General features: G+C 39.1%; 2 protein-coding genes across 4 annotated transcripts; one reads left to right on the plus strand and one right to left on the minus strand.

The window, feature by feature from the left end:
* Nucleotides 1-14: 14 nt before the first annotated feature.
* LOC136439018 (TBC1 domain family member 20-like) lies at nucleotides 15-7,025 on the plus strand. 2 transcript variants are annotated; one of them, XM_066434119.1, is made up of 9 exons: nucleotides 15-221; nucleotides 1,831-2,058; nucleotides 2,356-2,430; nucleotides 2,579-2,673; nucleotides 3,174-3,265; nucleotides 3,530-3,631; nucleotides 3,866-4,007; nucleotides 4,598-4,782; nucleotides 5,183-7,025. In XM_066434119.1, exons 1-9 carry the CDS (start codon nucleotides 158-160, stop codon nucleotides 5,412-5,414), a joined length of 1,215 nt encoding a protein of 404 aa, XP_066290216.1. In that variant the 5' UTR covers nucleotides 15-157; the 3' UTR covers nucleotides 5,415-7,025. The 2 variants fall into 2 exon arrangements, with proteins under 2 accessions (XP_066290216.1, XP_066290217.1); XM_066434120.1 differs by lacking the exon at nucleotides 1,831-2,058.
* Nucleotides 7,026-7,697: 672 nt separating this feature from the next.
* LOC136439012 (thioredoxin domain-containing protein 16-like) lies at nucleotides 7,698-22,217 on the minus strand. Of its 2 annotated transcripts, none has more exons than XM_066434109.1 (20): nucleotides 21,987-22,217; nucleotides 21,003-21,085; nucleotides 20,451-20,524; nucleotides 19,905-19,979; nucleotides 19,292-19,413; nucleotides 18,534-18,630; nucleotides 18,237-18,390; nucleotides 17,802-17,962; nucleotides 17,199-17,292; nucleotides 16,286-16,424; nucleotides 14,268-14,420; nucleotides 13,688-13,747; nucleotides 13,084-13,258; nucleotides 12,302-12,429; nucleotides 11,965-12,049; nucleotides 11,439-11,583; nucleotides 10,827-10,975; nucleotides 10,232-10,322; nucleotides 9,720-9,816; nucleotides 7,698-9,352 (listed from the first exon to the last, which is right to left on the minus strand). In XM_066434109.1, exons 1-20 carry the CDS (start codon nucleotides 22,156-22,158, stop codon nucleotides 9,108-9,110), a joined length of 2,499 nt encoding a protein of 832 aa, XP_066290206.1. In that variant the 5' UTR covers nucleotides 22,159-22,217; the 3' UTR covers nucleotides 7,698-9,107. The 2 variants fall into 2 exon arrangements, with proteins under 2 accessions (XP_066290206.1, XP_066290204.1); XM_066434107.1 differs by having other exon boundaries at nucleotides 11,965-12,052.

Below are 22,217 nucleotides of genomic sequence, written 5' to 3' on the forward strand. Positions count from 1 at the left end.
CATGATGGACGGTGCCCTGCCCATGGTGCACTGCGAACAAAGATGGCTTCCGTGATGAAGTAATCTGCGTTCGTGGACAGATTTTCTCGAATTTTCACGACTTTTTCGGTCTTGACCAACAATTTTGGGATGTGGAGATGTCGGAGGAAAAAGGCCGATGTCGCTGAGCTCAAAGAAAGGGAAGAGTCGTGGTAAGAAGAAGGGGATTTTCAAGAGGAAAGGTATGGTCATGGTGACAAGTTGTTTCGAAACGCAACGTTGAAATTTCTTCAACCACTGCTCATTGTCTCACGATGCTTATGGCTAAATGGCATACCGATGGTAACATATGTGAACGTTGATTATGAAACGTAGGTGGAATTGAAACGGGACTGTTTTGTGGTAGTTTCAGAGATCTTTATATGATAGAACAAACAAATTGAAACGGACTCGTATAATTTAAAAATCTGCCCTTTCGGTCCATGAAGGCCCCGCCCCCACGCCTGGATGTGCGGTATGCCTAAACACCTCACCCGACCTCATCCGACCTCACCCGACCTCATCCGAGTCTAAAATTCAGTGTATACGGGGCAGGGACATTATTTGACGTTCTGGATACGTTAAATATACAATTATGAATGCAAAACAAGCAGCAAACTCTAAGTATTTACCAGTTTTTATAAGTTACTCCGCTCGTTTCCAAGATAGAAGGGTGATACGCGCCGTTTTGAGTATCAAGACATGCATGGTCACGGAAAAAGCTCAATAGTGCAGTCAAAATAGGTCAGATCAAGCATATAAATGTGTCTCCGGTATCATAACAAGTTCACCAATCTCCTACAGTGCTTCAGAGGAATCAGACTTTTGTCAGAAACGAGATTTGACGAGTCAAAGTTGATCTATTTTCCGCGGGGTTTCGCCATTGTTTACAACCCAAATACGCACCATATGGGGGTTTTGCGGCACCCGTTGGAGCGGAATAACTTATAAAAACGGGCAAATACTTAGAGTTTGCTGCTTGTTTTGCATTCATAATTGCATATTTAACGTGTCCAGAACGTCAAATGATGTCCCTGTCCCGTATACACTGCATTTTAGACTCGGATGAGGTCGGGTGAGGTCGGGTGAGGTCGGGTGAGGTGTTTAGGCATACCCCTGGATGTGTTACGTGTGGAGGATGGTGAATTTCACATTCACACCGACTGAATCATTCTCGCGATATTAAACGACAATCTTTAGCATCTTAATGGAGTAGGCGCTGCTTGAATGTCTTTTGATATGTCAACATGACACCCATCCCCTGAATGGCAAGAGACAATCCCTTATCAAATCGCCGATCACAATCTATTATTCATGATTGTCTAGACTATGGACCCTGTGAGGTGAAATTTTTACATTTAGACCCATTTAGATGATGCATTGAGATGGTCTGTCAATTGACCCATTGTACATATTAATCTAATTTGCCACAAAATGTGTCTGACATAGTAGACTGTCTGACGAAAAGAAGCGCCGTTAACTGAAGCATGGTAGCTTTTAGCAAGGACATTATATAATGTCCTTGTTTTCAGAGCTTCAAATGCAAATAGTACAGATATTGCTATAATCAAATTATTCGATTTTCCTAAGTGCTTTATCTTGATGTGCCATGTGGCACCATGTCACCTTGATGAATCATTTTTTTGTGAAGCCACAGTCAAATTATCACTTGCCTTCAGCCAGTAAGACTAAGAGGGCTTTGCTACTGTGGTTGATATATGTATTACAGCAAGATATAAATGTTATATACTTACTACTTGTTACAAGTTTTGTATATGGATCAAAAACTTATTTTTACATCTGATCCTGTAGGAAGCACAGGTAGCAGTGGCAGCCATGGCAGTGCAGACCTTAAGTTCCCCTCAGATAAGAAGAACAAGGCCAAGGCCATACAGGAAGCCATGCGCAGTGATCCCCCCGACATTGCAAATCTCAGGAGGCTGGCCATCAGTGATGGCGGTCTGCTCCGAGATGACCTGCGAAGGAAAGCCTGGCCCAAACTGATGAACGTCAATATGTTTGAGATTCCTCCCAAGCCAGGTATATGTCTGTCTTTGTCATAGAAGCACAGCATGTTGATTTGAAACAAAGCTTTCTTGACTCCTTCAAGTCTTCAAATTTCTTTCTCTTTTGGCTCTGCCACATTGGCAAAGTGCTGTTAGAGCCGCATATCAACTGGGAAAATATGGGCTAGACAGATATAACAGAAGACTTCAAGATGTTACTGATGAAATTTACTTGACTTAGCCAGATGTGATTTTACTTGACTTGGCCAGATGTGATAAGATGGATTTTTATCAGTGTATTCTTCTCTTTGTGCTTTCTATCATATTCCAGCCAACATAAGAGCCCACAGGGACTACAGACAGGTGGTTCTTGATGTGGAGAGATCAATGAGAAGATTTCCAGCAAGTAAGTAAAACATCCATGAATTGTTGCTGTTTTGTATTTGATTATCAAATTACAACAGCAACATTTTGTAAGGCACCTGTCATTTAGACCTAATTAAAAACTGATGCTCTTAATGACTGATTGTTGTTGTTGTTGTTTTCACATACAGACATGAAGGAAGAACAGAGGTTAAGATTACAGGACCAACTTGTGGACATCATTCTGAGAGTTCTTGTCAGACACCCAGAACTTCACTACTATCAGGTTCGTATAACAGGACCCCATCTCTCTCTCTCTCCAATTTCACGTCTTTTGCTCCCCATCATATGGGGGTTGGACGTGCTTGCACATGGATGGGGGAGCCATATCATTAGTATTTGAGTGTGGTCCAGATCATCATTCTCCAAAATCCACCATATCATAAGATTAAGGAATTGAAGGTTATATGTGTCTGTTAGATATCATATGTGCTGCTTATCTTAGTCCATAAACCAATTAGCAACACCTAGGGGATTGTAGATACCAGTATTCTAAAGATGGTATCAGTACTTGTCCAGTAAGCTATTGGATTAATCTGAGCCATTACCAGGGGGGAAAGGTTTGGCCTGGCCTAGTGTATTGGCTGTTTAAGGCTTATTGGTTGTCTTCTCTTTTATACTTTCACTGAATGGCTGAATGACTGACCTTAAAACATAATAACCCTATCCATTAGAAACATGTACCTCTCATTCTGTAAATGCTGATGACATTGTTGTTCTCCCCAGGGCTACCATGATATCTGTGTGACCTTCCTGTTGGTAGTGGGAGAGGATCTTGCCTTTGCCATCATGGACAAACTGTCAGAGTACCATTTGAGGTAAGTCCAAACATACATGTCTTAAGTTTGTACTTTTTACAGCAGTCCAGTAAACACAGGGACACTATTGTTTGGTAATGCATGATTATCTACAAGGCTTTCTGTTGCTGTATCCTTGCTGTTTCATGTCATAGTGTGTAGTTTTTGGAACTTCATTTTCTGAGTGCAGTACCATGTCCTAGTCTGCTAGACTGACTGTCAGTAATGCTACCGTAGTAATGACTTTTATTGTTATGGAATTAAACATTTTCCTACTGTCATTAGGGACTTCATGGACGAGTCTATGGACAGAACACGTCACATTCTGGGCTACCTCATGCCAATTGTGGGTAAAGCCCACCCTGAACTGAGAGAATTTCTGGAGAGGTATGTAATAGCCTTTATAGATAAGGGCCACTTTTTTGTCCACTTTTTTTTAGAATAAAGGGATGAATGAAGTGCATGTAAGACAGGACCCTTGAAAGCTTTTCTCTTCATGGACTTTTTGTACAGATCGGCCCATAACAGTTTTAACTTGCTTTGAATCTTACCGTAGACTCAGCATCAAATGTTTCTTACAAATTGATTCAACTGATCACTTTGTTTTCGTCACCCAAACAGATCAGATGTGGGCACTATCTTTGCCCTGAGCTGGTTGATCACATGGTACGGCCACGTTCTCACAGACATCAGGCACATTGTCCGGTTATATGACTTCTTCCTAGCCTGCCACCCCCTCATGCCTATCTATCTAGCAGCACAGGTTAGTCTTTTAGTACTTGAAAAAATAGACTGAACTGTTGTTATTCTATATATTATGTGTTATACTTAGCCATAGTTGTTTGAGATTTATTTCAATTTAGGGGCTTAATTCATGCACCCAAGACAGGTACACAATAAATTGAATAATGACATTCACCAGTTGAAGTTTGAATGGGTCTTTTCCAGAATTCTATAGGTTTTTATATATCATACCATAATACACAGTTTTATTGAAACAAGAAGCAGCCACCCTAACAGAACGTATTGTAAAATTCATAAAACAGTGACTGTGCAATGCTTTCACTTGTGTTTATCAAAATGATGCATATAGTACAGATGAAATGCTATAGATCTTTAAACTTTTACGGTGGTTTCATCTGAAAGTTTATGGTTCTTGCAGTCTCCACCACGAATCCATGACACCGCAAATATGTCTTCCTTGTATGACTACAGTACTACTGCAACAGAATTTAAAGCACCTCGGAAAACCTGCTTTTCCCTTCTACCACAAAAAAAAGCACTGCGGAGTAAACAAATTTGCAGTATTTACCCATGGGTACGTACAAAAATGCCCATCCTTTCACCCCACAGATAGTACTGTACAGAAGTGAAGACATCCTGCGTGTAGAATGTGAGATGACCATGGTGCACCACACCCTGTCCCGCCTGCCCGAGGACCTGCCGTTTGAACACCTGGTCAGCCGTGCAGGGGACCTGTTCATCCAGTACCCTCCCTCCATGCTGGCCAAGGAGGCAGAGCTGGAGTTCTTATCCAGGTTAGACCGATCAGAGAAAGATCGGTTCATGTTTTGGAATGTGTCATTTTCCCTGTTAATGCTAAAGCAGCCATATCACATGTCTAATGCACTAGCACTTGTAGTTTTAAAATCAGATTTTAGTGAAACTTACAAATTGTATTTAAACTTACTACCTGAAATGATTTGATTGATTTTCCAAGAAGGTTATGTTTTAGATGCTGTTTGTGTGTGTGTGTGTGGCAGTTTACTGGGTGTGCAATATAAACAAAAATAAAATGCCCTTTGTGTGTGTGTGAATAACTAGGGAAGCTGTGGATGGGTCTTTATGATATGTGGTATGTGGAAAATATGTTTGATTTTTGTCCAAAAAATTCTTCATTGACTTTGCATTGTAATTTTTATCCCTCTTTCAAAACAGCACCACCATTAGTTGTTATGAGGACTTTGAGATGGCCACCAATCAGAAACCAGACACTGTGCTTCGGCGGCGGCGGCGATTCGGCAACAGTGCCGCACAGAACGGGGACGTGAAGACGGTACAGCTCAGAAAGCCGACAAACCTGGCGCTGAAGTTTGCAGTGTGGGCCATTTCTGCCTCCCTCGGAGCAGCTGCACTCGCTGTGGTCAATGTTGTAAACGAATGGTTTTAGCTATACATTCTAACATGGACTACAAAACAAAATACTATACTAAGCTTATCAGTATAGTATAGTATAGAAAGACCAGGATAGTGTGATGTCTTTCTACATCAGATCTCCAAAGTAAGTTGTGTATATATCTTTTGTATCAAATGTGGTCTTTTATTTCAATTGTGGAAAAATGAATGAAGAAGTGAGAGTTAACAAAAAATGCTAGAGTTTAGGTTGTAGCCAAGAAAGTCTGAAACTTGACAAGTTTGATAATGAATGTGTCTTAGGTTGAGAGAAAACTATTATCAGAGTCATATGGAAAAGGCAGTGCAAGAGTCATTATGAAATTGAGCGTTGACAAGTTATTGAGTCCATATTCATCAAAATATAAAAAGTGAAAATTCCATTGCCCAATGACACAGTAACATTTTATGTGTTTGATGATGCTGTTTAACCTCAGAGTCTGTACTGTATAGGTCACCATTGCTATATGTAGTATGTGGTCGATGCAACACTATAACCACAACAGCATTCCTATGTCTTACTCGTCTAGAAGACTGTTTTTTCGTTGGTTGGTCACGAGAAAAATACAGTGCAATAAGTTAATTGCAATTTCAAAAAGCCATCATGCAATGCAAATGTATACTCAGAAGGTTCTATGGTATGTATTTTACAGCATTGTACATGTCTAAGCCCAGGCAATGTTTTGTAACCAAAGATGTAAAATATGATTTTGATTTGCCATCCCCATGGGCTGGGTTAACATTGGCATGTGCATTGTGTACAAAATGTAGTTTAGTTAAAGTCAATGTTCAAAGATTGTTTGAAAGGTTTACACTTCCAGTTAACTGTACAGAACTAAACTATAGTATTTGTACTTTGGAAGTGTCAGAAATGTCCATGTAGAAATACATGTAAATATGTGTTCAGCACAAATACAGAATGCTGCTGTTTTAAAGAATTGTTATGCCAAGTAATTGTGTTTCAGGCATTTTGTTGTGGTTCTGATTGGTTTTCACAGTCATACATACAAGTATCCATTGCATTTGCTGGTTATACAGTTGTTGTATGTTTTAATATGTGGAACTGTTAAGTGTTGTATACACATGTACATTTATTATGTAGGCTAAGGGCCATGAAGGATGTTGTAAAGCCATTTTATCAGGACCTTAATTTATGCAATGTTGTGCTTGACTGCAGGCATGTGTGTAACTACGAATGTATCTCCACATGATGGTAGATATTGGGGCCAAGTGCTAGTGTTGTAATAGATACTGGATGGACATGATGGTTTTGATGATTTTATTTACCAGTTCACACAGTATTTTGCTTAATGTATCTCAATGCTGTCTTTTATTTTATTTTAACGTTTTGTTAACATTTATAACAGCAGTTGCCCTCACTGTATTGATAACCCTACTGCAGTAATGATTTGATCAGACCTCAATTTGGAGTAGATACTAGTAGTCATGATCAAAAATTACATTATTCTCGAAGCTGTAAACAAAACAATTCTGAATAATGTGAGAATTTACTAAAATGGAGATAAAATGCATGTCTATGGAACATACTGTGATGTAAAAATTTTTGTCAAAGGCACCAATCTTTGCATGAAATAAATCCTTAAATGGATATGGTGCATGAATGCGAGTGCCTTTTTAGTTGGTATATACAATTTACTCACATTAAAGGTCAGTTTCAAGGACAGAAACAAAAAAGACCCCAGAATGGCTTTATAAATCCCAACTGTGGCTGGGACTGCCATCCAAGAATAGGACTGACAACATGGCCATGAGTGCTTCCATAATCTCGTGAGATGGAAGGATGCCTACTAAGGGCGTTTTTTCTCGCCTGGGTACCAGGGCTGTCTCCAGGACCCGTCCCTCTGTCCAAGGACGGCAATTTGCTTGTTGTTACAGAAAAAAATTCTCCCTGTCTGTCCCAAAATCTGAATTTTATGACATGAAAATGTACATGTATCTTCGTAAGCTTAAATTAACCAATTCAACAACAAAAATTCAAAACATAAGCTCCCATACAATGAGTGGGACGGAAAAAATTCAAAGCTGGAGACAGCCCTGTACCCAGCATCTTCTGTAGTTACTCAGCAGCTGGCTAACCTCATAACCAATACAAAATTGGTTCCAAACAGCTACCTTAGCGTACTGAAGTTTAAAGAATGATCACCCAGCGTTAACTACAGAGGATGGTGCCCAGGTAACAGTTTCCCTTTACCAGAGAAACATGAATACACAACCAGAAAGATGACCTCCTTATTATCACAAGACAAGTGGAACCACGTCACTCCTTTCACCCACTTTATTGCAGCATCTCAATACTTCCATGTCTGTAAAAATATGTTTGTTACCTGTTCAGCTGTTCCAATATCTTTTTTTTTTGTATGGTAAAATATAAAGTTTGATACAGGGAATGATAAAGTCACATTTTTGCTCCCAGAATATAGGACAGACACTGGCAAGGCTTACACAAACACATATCAACTACAGTTTGCTCTTTTTCACCTCCCATAGATAACAGACAGTTCATGATGTTTAGGTAGACTTATGATTGATGCTCCTAGTAACGCCTTGGTAATGCAAGCCTCATTTCCTATGGTTTATGTATCATAAGACATATCTTAACATAGTTATGCAGAAACAGAAAAATCTTGCATGGCTGTTCACCTGAGTTGCATGACAAGTTCTTTGATTTGGAAAAAGCACCATCTAACTGTCTTGCCGATTTGTTACATTTCCGGGTAGTGAGACCAGCATACATGTACATGAGGGCACCATATGAGCTGAAAAAATGCTGCATCTTTCATGTACATGCATTACTATTTCTTTCTGTCTGAAAATGAAGACAACGACAAAATACACACGATCAGATTATGAATAAAAGTAATACGTATTTCTAATCCTTATACCCTTATGATACCAATATAACACCAGTAAGGAAAACAAACTTTGGACAAGTCTTGAAAAACATACCAATTTTCTCTGTAAAATAGAACACCTCAGAGTCCAAAAATATAGAATATGTCCACCTCACGGAATAAATACATACCCTGTTTTTGTATTATGAAAATGTACAACCAAATATCATCCTACATCAAAACCAAATTGTCACTATTCATCATCAGTGCTAGTAACTAGAAATTCTCTCTTAACCTTTATCAATTCCTACATCATTGACTAGAAAATAAGGAACTTTCAGACAAAACCAGTTTGATCACCAGGCTGTTAGAGCCAGAGCATTAAAACTCTGTTATTCCTGAACCTTAAGTTGTGCGGAATGTTACATTCTGAATTTCTGATCCCCTATGTATTTGGAAGTTCAATATGATATTCCATCAACATTGTATCTGCAGTAAACCAGTGTCATCTAAATTTTCCCATTGCAACAACTTCAAATTTGGAAGAGCCCAGAAGAGATCACCATATTTTCTGTATTACTACAATATCCTTGCCAGGGCATGTGCCATAGGTGACTATAACATGCTAAATGTTTATGGATGTTAAATGAATAAGTTGATAGTAACAATTTGTTCCGTTTACTTTGGGAAATATTGACTGAAACTGATTTGTCCTTACATGGCTGGCACACAGTGTTAGCCTGGGTACCATCCTCCGCTGGCTCTCTCATTCTACAAGCAAAAAGCTAAGCAGTAACTACGGAGGATGGTACCCAGGCTAACATTGTATCCTATCTTCATCAAAGCTCATTGTGCTTGTGAACTTTGACGTCAGGTTTGCTGAGCCTGGAGCCTTCAGTAGGGACCTCCTCTTCCTCTGGCACCTCATCCTCCTCAGGCTCGTACCCCTCCGACTCGTCGTGTTCCACCTTGTGGTGATGGTGAGCTTCTGTCTTCTGTTTGGCAGAGTCTCCCTCTGCGTCGATGAAGGCCAGGAAGTCGTAGCCAGGCATCATGGGTCCCCACTTCTCCTCCTGAAGCTCATCTAGGGAGACACAGGTGGTAAAGTGTCTCATGTTTAGGGTTGACTTAGAATGTAAAGGTTCTTGGTTCAAATCCCTAGCAGGCCCCTTTGTTTGGGAAAGGCACTTAACACATATTTTCTCACTCAACTCAGGTGAAGATGAGTACCTAATTTTGGTTAGGGACGTCCCCTCGGACAAATATACAATATTTTTCATTATTCCCAGACTAACAACACTCAGATGGCATAAAGCTGTAAATAAAAATTTATATTACTGTTAGTAGTTCTCTATCATTTGTGTTCATACGAATGAAAGATCTATCGTACATGTACATGATGATTATAAACATGCTGGAAAAGTTGTGGGAGAGAAAAAAATTGGACTCACTGTTAGCCAGGATGTCACCATTCTCACAGCCACGAACCCAGCCAGTTACCTTTTCCTTGGAGAGGTCATCAGGGTAGGGGTACTCAAACACTCCTCCCTGCAAGGAATACAATTTAATCTTTATCTAAACAACAGTGACTTTCATAAGGTCTTCGACAAGTACGACTATACATACAAACAAGTGGATACAAATGAATTAGCCTATTAAGTACAAGTATACTAATAAATCAACTTTTCAAGTTTAAGATATTCTTTACACTACTGGACTGGTTATAAGGTCTAAAGATTCTTAGATATATTCACCTATACACAGTAAGGGTTATCTCCTCCCAGAATGTAATAAAATTTATTTGATTTCGGAATGGCTCTGTTCAATGGCAATAGCGAGAATTTGTTGTTACAAAAGTCTATTTATTAAGCCAAATTCTGATTCTCACATTGTAAGATTGAGAGATCACAAGTCAAGGTCTTTTTTAACAATAAATTTGTGTCCTTTAAAAAGATATTCTCACCGTCTTGTGTTTCACCATGACCAGAGCAGGAAGACCAGCGTCTGGCACATAGTGCTGTAGAAGTTCTGCCCCTAACGAGGTTGGACTGAACCTGGAGAGGATTGCAAGTCAGAGATGATATATTTACCACTCTATGCTTCATCCAGTAGTTTTAGTATCTTCATTTCATGTTTTGTTTTTTCGAGAACATGTCACTGTTGACTCTGGGGCATTTCAAAGGCATAACAGACATTTAAGTTCAATTTGATGAAAAGTTGAAGACAATACAGATCCTGACTGTTCATCACAATTAGCAGCTCAACCAATGATAGCATGGCAACTAGCAGTTCGACCAATGAGAGAGTGGCTCCACGTCTGTCAAATATTCATATTAATATGTGTTCATGCAGCATTTGTACCTATTGACAGGTGTTTGGGGGGCTATGGAATTGGTCTATTCTCACCCACTTAACAACCCATAACTGTACAAGAGTTCTACCCAGGTTACATTCTGAGCACTCAAAGTTTTTGAAGTAAATGGAGCAAATATTCTACAAAAAAGGAGTCAAGTTTTCCTAGGACTCTATTCAAACATTTCAGAGAGGCTGTCACTTACACATTCATCTGGCAGAAAATGACAGGAAGTTCTTCCGTAGCAGCAATCTGACCAATAGACTCCAGCTCTTCTCCCCTCCCACCAAACAGAATCACAAATGGTTTGTCTTGGATGAAAAATGAAGGGAAGTTCTTTGGGGTCAGCTCAGGCTGGAAAAAAAACACAGAAAGAGGTTAACCTTATTGATAGTAAGAAATCAATATCCTTATAGTATAAGGATATTGATTTCTTACTATCAACAAGTATAAGTTATACACTACAGGATCTAGTCTAAGGCTTCTATAATTGGGGTAAATCTAGAATTTGATAGTGAATTCTGCATCATACACAGTCACTCTAGCCAAAAGTTGTGTTGAACATTTAGCAGCTTACACACTGTAGTATTACATAATCTCAGGTTTAATCCTGTATCAAGTTGCATGCTGTACATTTCTTCCAACATAGAAAAAATCTTCTTTTTTCACTGTATTGCATGCTTACTCTCCCACCATACATGTAGCTAACATATCTCTTTCAAATTGTAAATTTCCATAATCATAAAAAAGAGTAGTTTATTAAATGTGATCTATAGTATTGTCAAAATTACACAAAAATCCCCTGGGCATTACTTACGAATATAGGAAGGCTGGCTAGCCTGATGAACTTGACCAGGCTGGGCTTGTGAAAAATCTTGCCGGAGAAAGGCTTGAAGGGCTGGTACTTGTCATCCTTCTTCACCACTACCACACCTGGCACTGAGGAGCCGTACATGGCACCACTGGAACAAACAAGCAAGAGCAAAAAATTATTTCAACATAATCTAGTAGTATGATGTTGCAATTCATAATGTACTACACCTCTACTTAACATAAATGCTACATTTTTGGTACACATTTTGAACAAGTACATAAATGATTGACTACGAGCAACCTTAAAAGCGTGGTCACATTCATTGTAGAACATCATACAATTTTGATATTGTACAATTTTACAGCAGTCAGTGACAGAACCAACTGCCAATTTTTAAGGATCTGAGACAGCCTTTCAGTAACAGGGCAGCTGTACTGTATACAACACATGCATGACCATTGCAAGAACCTCCTCAGTTTGCGATCGCATGACGATCGTACAATGAAAAAGACCATGCCATAAAACTCACACTTCTTGTGCCAGTGCCTTGTCTTTAACCAGGCCTAAAAGGAAGTCTCCTTGCAGTTCACGGGCCGCAGATGTGAAAGTCTCTACTTCTGAAATAAACAAAAGCATTTAAGATGTAGTTTTCATTTCTTTTGCATTTCTTATCACAGTGCACCTTGCTTCAGAGCATCATACAATATCAATTACATAATCATTTATTTTTTGGGGGAAAACAATAGATATTCTACGTCATGTATCCTGAATGTTTGAAGGTCTGGATAATCTATTAGCTTTGCAGTTACTGGTGATAAAAATTCTGTGTAATGAATCAGAAGTATACAGGATGTTCAACAACATACCAGCTTGATCATCCTGACCCATCAGTCCCAGTACAGCTGTGTTAGTGGCCCCTGCTGACAACAGATCTTCTCTGAAGTTTGTCACCTCTTCCACAGACTTCAGCTCTACTGGTGCTGGCAACTGGAGACTGTAAATATAGAAATATAGAATACAACATGGTGTATTCCGTATCGACCAAGGTACGGGCCAAACCACAGGTTGTATCGCCTGACGCCGAAATAAGTTATCACAGTTGGCTTTCCAATAATGACGTTACAGATAGTTAAACCTGGATTCAGCAACCACTCAAGGGACTGAGGAAAAATGGTTGCTGCGCACGACTATGTAAAAATGGACGGGACTATTTTAATGTGGCTTGTGACTGGAGGTGGTTGCCTGTGCCAGGTGGTTGCCTGACCTTACAGCTCTGGAATTTTATTTGTATTCACTGTCATTCCTTGGGCGGGAACTAAGGTACATGGTACCAAAAGACTTAGCTGCAATATTGGCTCTGTGGATAGGGATGAAGAGAAAAATTAATAAAACACTGGTTCAAAACGGTTAACTAACATTTTTCACCTTAAGTTTCTTTCCATAATACATGACGTTGTTTGTGTGTGTATCATATTTTTTAGCTTAATGATATGCATCTAGGGACCATTACAAATAAACTCATATTCTATACAATGAGTATAAAAATGCTGAATCGAGAAAAACACGTGTTCAGTCATTGAAACTGTGGGATCTATACACAAGATCATAATCTTTCAGTAGTGAAGAGAATCATAAGGATTATACTTACAGCTTGACAAAGTTGACCAGAGCTGTTGTATCCAGCATGCCCGTGTAGTCCTTCAGATACTGACCATCACGGAACACCTTAGTGACCGGGTAGCTGGACACGTTGTTCAGCTGGCACACATCTGGCCAGTCATCACACGCCACGCGGGCCAACGGGCTGCTGTTGGACGTGTCATCTGTTGGAAAAAAGTAGTTAGGTCAAACTTTCAATGACTGTGAATCAAGCAATGCTGTCACATTCCTAGTCCTGTAATTCTGAAATTGTCACAGAGGTTTTATGTTTGCAGTTTTTGAGAAGGACACTTCTTCAAACTAAAAAACACTGCAAAAATTCCTGTTCTGTCTTCTGCCCGCCTAAAAAATTTACCCCCCTGACTTTAACTGCAAACTTAAAATCAATTCGCAAACACTCGACTTTTTTCCTACTGCCAAATCAAATCCTTGCGCACTCAAATCGTTTAACTACCATCCCTAAAACTATCAAATGACTTTACTACTATTGGATGTAGCTTGTCATGTTTTCAGAAGACCTACTGAAGCATATCATACAAACTTAGGGCTAAGGCAAGAATGGCTGTCTTTTGATGTGATGTGGACGTTCTTACCTTTTAAAGCCAAGGATGCCTCAGAGCAGGATCCCAGGAATGCAGCTGACCTTGGGTCCCCTGTAATATGGACATAGGGGGCAGACAAAACTGTCAAAGAAAGTCCCCTGTTATAGCTCACTAAATCAAGGCATCTTATGCTGTATATACTGTCATGTTTTTTACCTTATTTATCTTCAGAGTGTATTTGAGGATATAGCCAACTAAAACCAGTCACTGTTTGGTGCAGAATGACCTACAAGTTTAATTTCTTCTAGTACAGACGATAAGGTAAGAATGAACTACGATGCATGGTAACACCAATACTACAATACTCCAAAGCTAGTATATGCTACATTTAGAACTACAAAATGTAATCAATAACAGTATAAGAATTATATCATCGTCATGTATGGATGACTTGATCTCATTTTTGGAAAGAAGTACAAAAAAATTGACCTATGTAGGCAGATATAGTTAATATAATGTATATATATATATATATAGGAGTTGGACATGATGTACAGAACATGGATAATATCAATGAGTGGAAGAAGTTGTATTTTGAGTGACAGGTCCGTGATCACTGTGAGGGACGTACATGATAGGTAGAAAACCACCACGACCAGCGGCTTCTCCTTCAGCGTGGCTGGGAAGGTCTTGTCCGTCAGGGCGGGTGCGTACGTCAGGTCCAGCTGGGCATACCTGCTACGGTACACGGCCTCCGCCACTACATCATCCTGGATCTCTTCCTCTGTAGCAGAACAAGGGAATAGTGTTCACAGAGGGTCCAATACTGCAGGAGCATTCTCACTAAATAGCTTTAAAGAACGGTTGCAGTCAGATGTGCAAAGACTAGGTGAGACAGCCCATTCAATCAGAGTAATATAACCAGCTGCTGCCGCGCCGCGTGCCAGCGTAGTGTGGTGTGTTACGCCAACGGGCGGTTATAAAGATACAGATACAGAATAACTTTCAATTGAATGTAAAATTAACGTAAAGTTTCACACTGGGTCCAATAACTTCCAAGTTGAACGTAAAATTTACAAGTTTGACATCACACTGCTCCGGTGCCAGTCTGAAAACGGTTGCCTTTTGACAAATGGCAAATGAGTGAGTTAGTGTTTTGAGATTTATATATTACTAGTATCAGGTTCAAATTAGATGTTAACAGCTTCTGCACTTCATCATCAGGCATGTTGATTGTCACCTAAGTAGCTTGTACCACTTTATCATCAGGCATATTGATTGTAACCTTTAGCAAGTAGCAAGTTGTATCACTTTGCTATACAGACCATGAAGACAGCAGAATAAAACATTGGAGTCAGCTTTCAAAGATGTCTCTATTGCGTCGCTTACTGTTCATAAACCAGTATTAGGACACAACAGAGCACAACAAATAGCTTCAACAGAACTTCAAGGAATATAGCATGGAGCGGCTTGGAGCCACATTTTCAAGTTTAATGTTTTGATACTAAGATAAAGATTTTTCTCAGAAAATGAATACATTCATCACTGGCAAAAATAGAAAAGAAATTGAATATTAGCAGTTGAAAGAACAAAAAAGGCATTCTGTCAGCATACTAAAAACGATACATACCTTGAAAAGAAGACTATGATCATTTGCCAAAAGAAAATAGAAAAAAATAAAACAGTTATTGATGGCAGAAATAGAAAATAATTTAATCAGCAGTCAAAAAAAGAAGAAAAAAGGCCTCCTGTGGACGTTAACTACATACCTCCCAAGAAAGACTACTGGTATTACTATTCTCCGAAAAACCTGCAGAGCAAAAATTGTAAAATGAGTGTCAAACCGTTTTCAAAAGCCCTGACAGGCTATTTTTGCGTCATTGCTGTGCTTTAAAAAGAAGTTCTCTTGTTATGAATTTGTTTTTTTCAGTACATTGTACTTCTTCAAAATAATGCAATTATCGACGGAAACAAATCAACTTAGCAGTCAAAAGAAAGAAAAAAGGCATTATGTGGGCATAGACTACATACCTTCCCAAAGAGGATATGATCATTTGCCCAAAAAGCAAAAACTAAATGCAACTATTGACGGCAAAAATATTTAAAAAATCAAATTAGCATTCAAAAAAATGTTTAAAGGCCTTCCTTGGGCTAAGACTACATACCGGTACCTCCCCAAAAAGACTATCGTTCATTCACCAAAAAGGAGAAAATAATACAATCATTGACAGCAAAAATAGAAAAAATCAAAAATCAAATTAACAGGAAAAAAGAGCTTTGAACATTTGCCAAAAAAGGGCAAAAATAGAATAATCACTGATGGAAAAAATAGGAAAAAAATCAAATTAGCAGTCAAAAAAGAAGAAAAAATGCCTTCTGTGGGCACAGACTACATACCTCCCAAGAAAGACTATTACTATTCTCCGAAAAAGCTGCAAAGTAAAAAAATTGCACACTATAATGAATGTCAAACCATTTCCATAAGCCCTGACAGATAACTATTGATTCATTGCCAAAATAAGTTCTCTTGGTATGTGGCTGCAATATCTTAAGTACAAATCATTATTAAGTACTTGAAATAGTTAGCTTAAAGTTAGAACCACCACTTAAATAAATAAAGTACACTTCTAGGCAGAGCCAATTGGGTACCTGGTACATCAAATTCTTCCTCGTTTTCTTGAGTGACCCTTTTTCTCTCAGCGGCAGTCTGTCTGTGTTCAGAAATCAACACTTCAAGATCCTCCACCAACGGGCCCTCATTGAAGTGGTGCATGAAGTGCAGGTTGTCCTGTTGATAGTCAGAAAATTACATTGGGTCTAATCACATCCATGGAAAGAGGAACCTTCTCAAAAAGTTCTTCAACATTTCTCACAAATAATGCAAAGAAAAGGATTACAGACAGAAATGTTCACAATATAAGTCTAACCTAAAATGAGTTGAACATACAAAATTAATGTTTATCAAGTTAAGTAAAGAATAACACTTGATATTTTAGCTCCCAACACCCCGTGCCTAAAATTTGTATATACTTGACTAAATGTATTCCTGATATATCATAGTAACTCTTACATTACCAGTAAGATGAAGGCCGTTTAGAATAATGTTTTGACATAGCCAAAGGCTTCAAGTACAGAAATATAGAAATTCAATACAACATGGGGTATTCCGTATCACCCGAGGTACCGGTCTCACTGCAGGTCGTATCGCCCGACGGCCGGAGCGACCCGTGGGAGGGCCGGGACCGAGGGTAATGCGGAATACGCCATGTTGTACTTTATTCATGTCATACCCACCCGAAAAAAACACATGACGAGTTTTGTGTCCTAGATTTAAAAAAATTGTAACAACATCCAACCTCCGAATCAGGTATTTGAATTTTTGACAGCGGCGCAACCGGCACACTTGAAATACATTCTAAATATTCTATGGAAGCCCGTGTGATGCAAGCAGAACCTTGTGTGATACAGAAAATTATCACACGATGCGGAACACCCATATCAAACATTTTTCACGGCCCAGGTATGACATAAAGTCCAATACGTCATACCGACACTGCCTTACCTGACCATTGATTTGTGCTACAACAACAGGTACTTCCTTCAGCCTCTCTGTGTCTGTAGCCAAGCTCTCCAGTGTGGCCTCAGAAACAACGTCTCTGCACAGGGATACACATACATGTGTTAACCATCACCAACTATATATAGTGTACCCTTAGACTTGAATGTGGAACAATTTGAAATAAGATGACTCTGTACTTGTCGTCCTAATCGTTCATATCCTTTTCATGGAATCCGGGTTTCATTGAATAGGAACTTTCAGACAATCAAACAGTTACTTATGAATTAATACATTGTTACACATCACACGTTAACGTTACATTTACAAAGTCACGGCAATAGGTCAACCCCTTTTCAGTCTCAAACAAAATCCGGAGTTTTAAAAAAACTGCTAAGGGACCCAAACCTATGTTACTTCTTTACTAGCCCAAGAGCTATCTACCATTGAAAAATCATGACCATGGGATGTCCAAAACAAAATCAATACCAGATACCTACCAAATATCATACAGGTCCATCAACAACTTCTTGAATTATGCTGCTTACAAACATAAAGACAGACAGAAACACACAGCCCAAAAACATAACCGAAGGTAAAAATCCTCACATGTTGAGCAGGATGACTCCAGCCTGCCCCCTCAGGGCCTTGCCCAGCTTGTCTGCCATTTCTCTGGCCTCGTGTTCATTACTGTTGTCTGTTACCACATACACGAGGTCTAGCTTCATGGATTCATATGGAGTGAGCTCTTGGTTAAGCGGCATGTCCACCTATCAGGGGTTGGAAGGTGGGTATGTGTTAGGCTTTGTCAAAGAAATAACTTCAAACACACTGCTACAGATTCAAGGTGAAAACACAGAGCTGACACCAACCAAAGTGTTTCCAATAAAAATAAAATGCACATGACGGAGAATGAAATCACAAACAACAAGAATGTCTGATGAATGTTTAAGACATATTGAATTTGCTCGAGACTCGCAAAGTTCCACAAATATTATTCACAAGCATTATGTTTGGCTCAGTTGTGAATGTCCTCTCACTTACATAGTAAGGCGTCTTGAGGGACCTCAGAAAAGCCAGGACATCCGAGAGAACGATTGGAAGCCGAAATCTGGTCTGACGACATGTCTTGGCTGTCTTCTCTTCCTCGGAGCAGTGCAGGACCCAGAGGGCAGGCTCTTTCACCATCTTAGCATCTCTACAGGGGTACAACGTCGACTAGATTTGTCTCAGTTGCAAGATAAAAGTAAATCTAGTGCTAGTCAACCACTGCTAACAGCTATAGGACAAAAACATATCTATGATCACTTAATTGTCAAGAAATGTGGAAGATAAAGTTACCTGAGCTCAGCATCCTCTGCGACTTTCTTGTTTGTTGCGAAGGCAAACTTGTAGGTGGAGCCATAGGCAAAGGCAAACTCCATGAACACTCTGTGCTCTTAGAAAGAAATAATGAGAAAAAGGAGTCAGTGATCATGACTTTGACAATTTGATATTGGTAGTACTGTACAGACTGTACATGAGAATTCTCTTAGCTTTTCCCACCTTTTTTATGTTAAGTTGGATGCACTGTTGGGCCCTTCAGGGATGTAATGGTTAAGCACCTTGGAATACATCTCAACATCGTATAAAATTATAGACAGTCTTATGCACAGAATCTTTTAACTAATAAGGATGCAATATCTATTTGGATGTCAAAAAATGTATCAACCAAATGCCAATGCTTCATAATTGGCCCATGAGACTTAGACTGTAAACTTACATTTTTACTGAATATAACCCAATACACACTGGGAAAATATTCTGGACATACGACAACTTGCTTCGCCTTTTTTCCTGTGTGTGAATTGGCCCCGCGCGTCGTACGACAGGCATTTTTATGGCCCGCACAACTTTGTTGCACGTTACCTCCAAGGTGAACGTACAAGGAAGTTGTATGGGCCATAAAAATGCCTGTTATACGACATACGCGGCCGATTCACACCCAGGAAAAAAGGCGATGTACGCCGTACATCCAGAAAATTTTCCCAGTATGTATCAGGTCTATGAGACATAATTGTCTAGATCTTGAAGAACTAATGACATTAATCAGAACCCACCATATGTTCCAATAGCCTTCTGCCAGCTGAATATGATGTCCTTGTCCCCCATGTACCTCTGCTCCTGGTGACTCAGGTCTATCCATGACTGTAGTACAGGCACCTCTGATGACAGCATAACTCTGGGACAGACAAATACAGGGTGTTCATTGACACATGACTATAATCAAGGACTGAAGTTCATCATATCAAGGTACTGTAAATGCAGAAATGTTCGCAGGGATTTAATTTCGCGGTAGAGAGAAAATGGAGTGATCACGGTGGTTTCGTGTTTGCGTTCAAAACAATAGTAGCGCTACGATCACACAATAGAACGGCTTTTCGCAGTGGTTTTAAGTTTGCGGTAAAGAGTTCACTGCAAAAACTGTGAACATAAAACCACTGCGAACATTTCTGCATTTACAGTAGTACAAGGGTATTGATGAATTGGCTTTTGGGGGTGTTTTAGAATACTACTTAGTGTCATGTAGGATCAAACTTTTTTCTAAGTACCATGATGAAAAACGATGATTGTAAAATGTAAAATTTTATGACATCAATGACATGATGTAATGAAAAATTACATTTGCCTTCCTTGGATTTCGGGCAATATACTACTTCATTTGTAACTTACTGGAAAATGTTGGATGCGATGGAGTCTTTATCATACATGGTGTCAAGGGCAAGCTTTGCCGCCACATGATCATTTCTGCAGGGGAAGAAACAATACGTAAGTTAAAATCTTCACTCCATACAAAAAGACTCTGATACTGTCAGCTCTAGTTTACATTAGTGTTAAACAACATTGTGCTGTTTTGTCAGTTCTAGTCCCCAAGGACTTATCAATGTGCTGCCTATTTACAACAGGGAAATACTCCAGAACCCGTGGTTAATTCCCTAGGGCAAAGAGAAAAAACTGGCCCAACAGGATAATTTTCATTAATAACCTACAATCATTATAATAATGAATAGATTAAAATAATCACAGAGGTGCTGCAAGCCGACTAGCCCAACCCCAACTCCCCTGGACATAATTAACCAAAAGCTCTGACCAGCTAAAGAGTCACCCTACCATACTAGTACATGTTGAATTTACATAACACTGTAGTGTAAATTGACTACCAGTTTTACTGTTTTATAGGAACTAATTATAAGTTCCAGATAGCTCCATGGTACGCACCTGAAGATGAAGACTGACTGGTCTACATCAGGTTTGTCACAGTATGTGGCCACTGGGTCGATGTCACAGTTTACCTGCATGAGGCAAAATAGACGGCAATCATGGATGACATAATTGTCAAATACACACCCAGACATGGATGCAAATTGTAGATGAAATTGTAGATGAAATAAGTCTACTCTAGATTTTAGAATTGCTGGATTATATAACTTTTTTATTTGCAAATTCATGCCCATAGGCTAATTGCAATAATAATAATACTACTATATCAATAGTAAGATACTGTGAATGCCTTTAAGTTTGGGGTGATTCAATTTCATCATTATATACCATAAGAAGAAAATGGAACTTGCTCGTGGTGGTATTAAGTTCACAATAGCGTTATAGTCACATGCTGTAACACCGGTGATTTTAAGTTTGTGGTGAAACGGTCACTGCAAGAACTGCAAACATAAAACCACTGCGAAACTTATGCTGTGCATCTGGTAATTGATATACACAATGTAATATATATAATATTACACAAGAGACATGTTCACATTTCCAACCTACCCTTCCAAACTGCACCTGGTACAGTTTCATGAAGCTTGCAGTAGAGTTGAACGCTTGCAGGAAGTTTTTCAGTCGTTGCAGTTCTGTTAGAGGAAGGGAAAATTGAATCACACACTATGATAAGATTACATTTAGCAATTTCAACAGTGTACTTTTATATTAAATGAGCTAACAGCTAATGCAACAAATTGAAACTGACATGCTATATGATGACAGTATATGGTCTTGATTAGTCTGAATAATTTGACTTTATTATATACATGTATGGTAAAATCATAATTTGAATCAACCCTATAGCATCTGCTATGGCTTAACATAGCCTCCGTTGCAGTCCTTTTCCCGCAGCAATTTTTTTTCAATTTTTTTTTAGTTTATCATCCCGTGTGATTTCCATGGGTCTAATTAATTCTTACTTTTCATTTCAAACAATGGGAACAATCTACCATTAGTTTGATAATTCACAAATGTATCCATTTTAATTGACTTTACAGGAGGTATTTCTTTTATATAATTAGTTTTATGGATTATGACTTATTTTATTTATGTGACGTAACGTTAACTGTAACTGTAAGAACTAACGAACAAACTCAACAAAGTATTTCTATTTTGTAATTTATCGGCCATTGACAGGGTGCCACTGCCATTGAAGCAAATAGTAAGGAAATAAAGTTCACAGAATTAAGCAATGTTGTTGAAGCTGACACCATATGGAAGAGGGAGTTGTTTAACGTTAATAATTAACTGTTAAAAAGCGTGGTTTCTACACAGGATTATAATAACATTGAAGATATTTCGTCGTGATTTCTGTTGACGACTATCGAAGACATCGTCCAAAACAATGTTTCTGTCCAAAACGATGTTTCTATTAAAAACATTTTTGTTGGATAATACCAATGGTGTTACAAAACACACACACTACCTCACTTGGGTATACAGACTACTGTATATTCAAAAGTTTCCGCCCCCACGAATCAATATACTCACGTCGCTTGTAGAAGTAGACAGCTGTCAGGGTGCTGGGAGATCCAATGAATCCTTCAAACTCTGCTGAAGGCACGGTGTTCACCACCCCGAACTCTTTGGTCGCCACCAGAGTACAAGTTACGAGGAAAGTAACCAGGCAGATAAACACGGAAGCTTTCAAACAGCCTGCCATGTTGCTCAGTTTCACCAACACTGCTTCCTGAGGGCTTCCGTGGGAGAAACTTGCGCAGT

Source organism: Branchiostoma lanceolatum, chromosome 7, assembly GCF_035083965.1.
Source record: "Branchiostoma lanceolatum isolate klBraLanc5 chromosome 7, klBraLanc5.hap2, whole genome shotgun sequence".
NCBI lineage: Eukaryota > Metazoa > Chordata > Leptocardii > Amphioxiformes > Branchiostomatidae > Branchiostoma > Branchiostoma lanceolatum.

Bases quoted from the DNA above. Each gene is read 5' to 3' on its own strand.
- LOC136439018 (XM_066434119.1), top strand. From the start codon at position 158: ATGTCGCTGAGCTCAAAGAAAGGGAAGAGTCGTGGTAAGAAGAAGGGG. The intron at 222-1,830 runs GTATGGTCATGG...CTGATCCTGTAG, and splicing joins GGGGATTTTCAAGAGGAAAG to GAAGCACAGGTAGCAGTGGC. The intron at 2,059-2,355 runs GTATATGTCTGT...ATCATATTCCAG, and splicing joins TGAGATTCCTCCCAAGCCAG to CCAACATAAGAGCCCACAGG.
- LOC136439012 (XM_066434107.1), bottom strand. From the start codon at position 22,158: ATGGCAGGCTGTTTGAAAGCTTCCGTGTTTATCTGCCTGGTTACTTTC. The intron at 17,293-17,801 runs GTGAGGATTTTT...ATCCCTGTGCAG, and splicing joins GGAGTCATCCTGCTCAACAT to AGACGTTGTTTCTGAGGCCA. The intron at 12,053-12,301 runs GTATGTTGTTGA...TGTTTATTTCAG, and splicing joins GGGTCAGGATGATCAAGCTG to AAGTAGAGACTTTCACATCT.